Source organism: Hyaena hyaena, unplaced genomic scaffold, assembly GCF_003009895.1.
Source record: "Hyaena hyaena isolate Hyena2069 unplaced genomic scaffold, ASM300989v1 scaffold_220, whole genome shotgun sequence".
Lineage (NCBI taxonomy): Eukaryota > Metazoa > Chordata > Mammalia > Carnivora > Hyaenidae > Hyaena > Hyaena hyaena.
The window spans coordinates 1,486,346-1,493,248 of NW_024080852.1; the positions used below are offsets into that span (position 1 = coordinate 1,486,346).

At 43.1% G+C, this 6,903-nt stretch overlaps 1 protein-coding gene across 1 annotated transcript; it reads right to left on the bottom strand.

Annotated features, from left to right (window-relative positions):
* Nucleotides 1-3,392: 3,392 nt before the first annotated feature.
* On the bottom strand, nt 3,393-4,328 carry LOC120238939 (olfactory receptor 6B1). The gene has a single exon (XM_039243018.1). It carries the CDS (start codon nt 4,326-4,328, stop codon nt 3,393-3,395), a length of 936 nt encoding a protein of 311 aa, XP_039098949.1.
* Nucleotides 4,329-6,903: the final 2,575 nt, after the last annotated feature.

Consider the following 6,903-nt stretch of genomic DNA (forward strand, 5'->3'; position numbering starts at 1 on the left):
AACATTTATAAAAAAAGAAAAAAGAAAAAAGAAACGAAAGTGTATCTTGGGAAATGAGGTATGTGAGGGTTCTAGGCAACCAAAATGGTAGCTCATTTGTAGTTTCAAGCAACCAAGTTCAAACTGCTTCTTGCTGCTGGTAACAGTTTCTTCTGTTTGAAATGCTTTCTGCCAGCAGCCACATGTCTTGCTCCCTAGCTTCTTTGCATATTTGCTCCCATGTCACTTCCTTGCTGAGGGATTTTGTAACCATCCTATTGAACATTTCAAATACCCACCAACACCTGTTACTATATCTTCCGTCTTTCCCCCCACCATGGTGCTTATTACCACCCAAATTGGTATGAATATTGGTTTCCTAAGGCTGCCATAAGAAATCAGAGCAAACCTGGTAGCTTAAAACAACAAATTTACTTTCTTATAATGCTGGAGGCCACAAGTCCAAGATCAAGGTGTCAGCAGACCTGTGCTTCCTTCGAAAGCCTGAGAAGAGACTCTGTCCTTTTCTGCCAGTTTCTGTTAGCTGCAAGCATCCCTTGGTTTATAGGAGCTTACGTCCAAGCTACCTCCATGCTCACACAGTCTCTCCTCTGCCTTCGCCCCTTCTCTGTCTTATAGCAAAACTGTCATTGGATTTAGGGCCCTTACAGATAATCCAAGATGGTCTCAGTTGGAAATCCTTAACTTAATTATTATGAAGTCCCCTTTTCTGAGTAAGTTGACAATCACAAGTTCTGGATTGAGGATGGGACAAATCTTTCCGGGAGTCACCGTCCAACCCACTACATGGCGTATCTTACGTATGCCGTTTGTCTGTACGAATGTGTTGTCCGATGAGGGTTACAAGTTTTCACATTCTGTTTTAAAGATACATTTTTTATTGATTTGATGGACTCCATTATGGGTTTGATTGGTCATAACTGAATGCTGAGGCTTGGTCTCCAGGTAAGCTGCTAAAACTGACTACCAGAGTCTACATGGCCGTTGCCTGTCCCCAAGCAGGCTTGCCTGAAATGTCTACCTTGCTTTATGTGGCTCACTTTACAAATGATGTTCTTCTGTGTGCATTTGTCTGTTATACTGCTGTATGTATATCATCTTCCCTCTGTTGAGACTGATCCCTACATTGATCTGATCTGCACCCTCTACTTTCCTTAGCTCATGCATTGACCTCACAAAGAGGTCAAGGCAATATTACTGATTCCCATCTACTCTTTGAAACACAATTTAATAGAATTTGTGAAGAAATCCTACTTTCATACTTTCTCTCACCCAGGCACTTATGAGAGATAATAAACAAACAGCCCTTATATCTGGAGTCTCCCAGATAGGGGTATGTGCAGCTCAGTCCGTACGGGATGGTTTCAGAAGTCTACACAGACTTCCCAGTTAGTTTCCCCACAAAAACTGTACCCAAGTTTGGCCTGCTTAGACCTAACACTGGCCCAGATCTTGAACAATCAAAGTCTTTTGAATCGTGTCAATTTGTCCTTATAACTATCACAGAAGGGAGGAAAAGCAGGCATTGCTATTTGTTTACCTATGAAGAATCAGGGTTTCAGAGAGTTTAGAGGGTTTGTCCCCGGTCACATGATAAAAACAAATAATTTGTCAGCAGCCAGTTGGTTGTTCTTATCCCCCATCTCTACTTCTGGTTTTTCAATGCATGCATTTCATAGCCTGATAAGACTGTGCCAGTATGATTGGTTTATTTGAATTATCTCAGAAAATAGTTACATTTCTTTATGTTTGGTTTTAAAAGGAAATATATTTATTACCACTTCTCTATTGCATCAAGAAATCAAAATATGTTCCAGGAGCAAACAGTAAATCATTTCCATTATGAGAGTCATTTCCTCTTGTATGTTTATTCTCTAAAGTAAGAAAGGTTTGCATTTTCTCTTAGTTTCTTGATCTCCTGAGGAATGCATTCCACATTTGTCCATTGTTATTTTACTGTTTCTCTGCGTACAGCAATTGATGATGCTAATTATACCCCTACACACTTAGCTTCCACACTCCATCTGCAGAAGAAGCATGTTTTCTCTCTAGAGAGATCCGAGCTAAGAACAGACCCAGGGTTCAGAGTCGGGAGATCTGGGCTTTTGACCTCTGCTCCCCATTGTCTGTGATTGTACATTATTAACTCCCTAAGCTTCTGTTCTGCAAGTCTGTAAAATGTAGCAAATAATCCTAACTAATGCCTCTTATTTCAAAAAAAAAAAAAAAAAAAAAAAAGGAGAAAGGATCTTTGGAAACAGTATTTGTTTTTAGGTGAAAAATGTTGCAAATGGTACAAGTCATTCTATGTTTAACTGTTCTAATGGAAGGTTTAAATTCCTGCTGACATTAGCACATTATATTGACTACAGCTCAAAGTACGGCCCCTTGGCCATTGACGAAACTGTGAACCAAGAGTGGGCACATCTATACCTTCCTGTGGTGTGTGGCATGTCTGATCAGCACGCCTACTGTTAGTAGGAAGAGGATCAGATAAACAAGCCGAGACAACTGAGAAACACAGTAGCATAGAATGGAAATCTGCCAAATCCTAAACTTGGACTAGTTGCTTGTATTTGAGATGGCGTGCTGAGAGTTGACGGCCAGGGGGATTGAGAGCATATTGAAGAGGAAGAACATTGAGGTCAGAAGAATAGATGGCTAACGAGGGCAACATTTCCTTCAACAAAGAGTATATTGGATGATGTTTATTTATTTCTCACTTATTTCGTGCTCATCCACTAGAGGATACAAACACACACACATTGTAAATCTAGAAGGGAAATGTGAAATTCAGTACATAGCAACAGTATAAGTTATGTCAGAAGACAGATGATAATTGTATTAGGTACAGTTCATGTGCAGATAACAGAAAGCACTCTAGCTATTTGAAGCAGAAATGTATGAAATAAGGGAACCGGCTACTTACGAAAACTGTTGAGGGCACCAAAGGAGCAGTGTCTAATTTCTGCCACCAAGACTGACTCCTTGCAAAACACCCAGGTTAGGACTGTTGAGGACAGGGCTACCTCTGTCTCAGTCAGGAACCCACCCCAAATCTCTTAGCCCACAACCCTTAATGCTTGCGAGAGCCCCAACCAGCTAACTCCAGTGCTACCAACTTGCTCACCCACTTAACTCAGAAATTTAGATACAATCCCAGAAGCCCCATTTGAGGTCTTAGCCAAAGAGAATGTTCTATAATGCCCTTAGACCATAGACCACATATGCAGATGCAGACCTCACAACACAGCCAAGAGCCTGGGCTGATGGGGATGTGGTGATATCATAATGACATGAGTAGTATCAGTTCAGGCATTAAGCGAGAAAGGATGGAAGATGGAAGAGCAGGCACTGAATCAAATAATTTCTTTCTAATAAGTTGTAATTGACTAGTCCAATCGGATAGCTTGGCAATCGGCCGGTTTCTTCAGAGCCTCTTTGACCTCTCTGTTCCTTAGGCAATAAATGAAAGGGTTGAGAGCAGGGGTGACAATGGCGTAGAAGATGGAAATTACTTTGTTCATGTTGAAGGCATGGATGGCTCGGGGCCTGGCATACATGAAAATAGTGGCTGAATAAAAGACGGTTACCACCACGAGGTGGGAGGCACAAGTCGAGAATGCTTTCTGCTTTCCAGTGGGCATGCGGAGAACCGTAACCAGGATGCATCCATAGGACAGGACCGTGATAGAGAGGGGGATGAGAAAGATGACCAGCGCCAAGATAAAGTCCACCAGCTCAGCTACAGACATGTCTGTGCAGGAGAGGTTAAGGACTGGAGAGATGTCACAGAAGAAGTGGTTGATGACATTGGGGCCGCAGAAGCTGAGGCGGGAGATGAAGTAGATCTTAGCCAAGGAGATGCCAAAGCCAATGGCCCAGGAACCAAGAGCCAAGTGGAAGCAGAGTCTGTGGCTCATAATCGTGGGGTAGTGGAGTGGACGGCAGATGGCCACGTAACGGTCATAGGCCATGGCCGCAAGGAGCACACATTCTGTGCACATGAGGGCAATGAAGAAGTAGAGTTGTATCATGCAGTGAGTGAAGGAGATACTGTTGCTCTCAGACCAAAAACTAAAGAGCAACTTAGGTACAGTCACGGAGATGTACCAGGTCTCCAAGAAAGACAAGTTTGCCAGGAAGAAGTACATAGGCTTGTGCAGTGACCGGTTCTGTTGCACCAACAAGATGATGACCGTATTTTCAGCCACTGTCAGAGCATAGGCAATAAGGAACATGAGGAACACTGCTACCCGCATGCCCCAGCTCCCAGGGAATCCCACCAGAATGAACTTGGTGACCTGGGTCTGGTTCTCCACTTCCATATTAGAGTCACAGGACTTAGCTCTCCTGGGGNCATGCCCCAGCTCCCAGGGAATCCCACCAGAATGAACTTGGTGACCTGGGTCTGGTTCTCCACTTCCATATTAGAGTCACAGGACTTAGCTCTCCTCGTGTGGGGGGGGGGGGGGGGGGGGGCAGGGGGAGGGAAATCATTTGGTCAGAGTCCATAGTCCAGATAGAATCTTCCATCCTTTGCCTTCTCCGATCAGCAATAATAGTAACATATCATTTATTCATAATACAGGATAGGCTAGGCCATACACTGGGTACATTACTCACTAAGGTAATTCCTTCTCACATAGCCTCTTTACATGTTATTATACCCATTTTAGTGAGAAAGAAACTGAGTCTTGAAAAGACATTAAACAACTTACTAACTTCCCACTGGTAATAGGACAGGAATCGCATTGAAGTCTACATCTAAAGCCCAGGCGCTAATATTCTACACCGCCTGAACAATGTAACAGGATTCAGTCCCCATGTTCTATGTTACCACTATAATTCCAAAGGATATGCGTGGCGCTCCTGGCCCATGTCTACACAGAACTTTGAAAGTTCTTTCTTACAACTCACTTACCCCTCACATACCATTTCACCCTTACCCTCCACCATGGAGGGAATGCAGCCATCACCATCTGATGATGACGATCACATGAGGTATGTGAGCGCTGAGATCAGGAGAGTTATGTTTTCAGTGTTAAAAAACTGGATCTCAGTCAGGTACCAGGTCTGCCCTGGTTTGCTATATGACCTTGACATCTTATCCTCCCTGAAACCCAATTTTCTCTTCTGTGATGTGAATGCTAGTATTCATTAGGCTTGCATCACTGTGGATGAAAAAACAAATGAGAGGATGTGAATGAAATATTACACACACTGTAAATGAGAGCACATGTGAAGGGACCTTCACTTCCTATTAGGGCACTAGGAAGGAGAGGGAGGAAGGTGGGGAGGGGCTGAGTAGAGAGCAAACACAGGCTTTGCTCTCAGGGAGTGGTAATTCCTCGTAGATGGATCTGGAATCTCTGGGAGGAGAGTTTTTAAAATAAGCAAACATGGGCACCTGGATGGCTCAGCCATTTAAGCCTCTGACTTCAGTTCAGCTCGGTCTCACAGTTCAAGGGTTCAAACCTTGCATTGGACTCTGTGCTGAGAGCTCAGAGCCTGGAGCCTGCTTCAGATTTTGCATCCCTCTCTCTTTCTGTCCCTCCCCTACTTATACTCTCTTTCTCTCTCTCTCTCTCTTTCTCTCATAAAAATGAATAAACATTAAAAATTTTTAATATATATAAAAAATGAAATAGGCAAACCAAAAGAAATGCATAATAAAACTTGAGATATTTTGTATGAAGACAAAAACATACAAAATGATACAGACGGGATTAGGGGATGTTCTCTGTGAGCTCTGAGGAGGTGACTCAGGCAGAGAAGGATTCCAGGGAGCCAGCCCTTTGCATTGTTGAGGAAGGACAGCGCTGCCTGAGTGGGGTCACCACTGTGTGCTGTGTGTGTGTGCATAAGATTACTCCGTCTGGGCACAAGGCTCTGGAAGCCAGAATGGTGGTGAGCCTGATTGCAGGCTGTTCAGAGAAGGTGGTGGTATCCCTGAATACGGGGACACCAGAGAGGTGGGCCGATTTCAGATGCGTTTTCAAAAAATCTTTAATGGTAATTGATGGGTTGAGTATGGAAGGTAAGGGAAAGAGGGAAATCAAGGGGGAGCGTTAGACATACCGCTTGTTCCAGGGAAGTAACACCATTTACTAAGATGGGGGAAACTTGAGATGTTTACAGACATTTTCCTCAGAGTTGAAGAAATGGCGATGGGCAAGAATTTGGTAGGGTGGTGTTCTGATTCGTTTTCAAATGAAGCTTGAGCAATCAGCCCAGAATATTCTCTAACAATAATTTATTGAGCACTCACTAGGTGCTGAGAAGTTTGCTCAGTACTGAGTACTTTTCATACAACATCCAAATTAATCCACGAAACAATACTAGAGAGGTATTGCTATTCTAACTTCCCAGAACACACTGGCTTAGACAGATCAAGACACATTTCCAAGTCAGAGAGAGATGAGATCAGAATCACAGGCAGGCTGAGGCCTGTCTGATTGTGAAGACACAGCCTCGCCCCCAAGCCTGACTCACACACAGACGACAATACCAGATTTGAAACGCATCACCATGTTTTCGTATTTCAAATGTCTATTTTAGGAAATGTTCTCTAATCCTACTGAAATTTCTTTATAGGCACAGCCTACTAGAGATGAACCTAAACTTTAAAAAAATAACAATATGACATAGATACATATTCAGTCTCTCTCTCTCTCTCTCTCTCTCTCTCACACACACACACACACACACACACACACACACACACACACACACCAGAAATAAACATATAGAAATGCTTGGTAAATGTATCAGAGAAGAGGCAATCATTGGACTGAGTCTTGAAATATAAAGAAGTGAGAAAACACGAAATTTTAGGCAGAAGAATCAGAATGAACAAAGGCATAGGAGAGTGAAACAGCCTGGCAGTTTCAGGGAAGCAAC

What these genes read in the sequence shown, in the direction of transcription:
- LOC120238939 (XM_039243018.1), bottom strand. Translation starts at nt 4,328, where the DNA reads ATGGAAGTGGAGAACCAGACCCAGGTCACCAAGTTCATTCTGGTGGGA.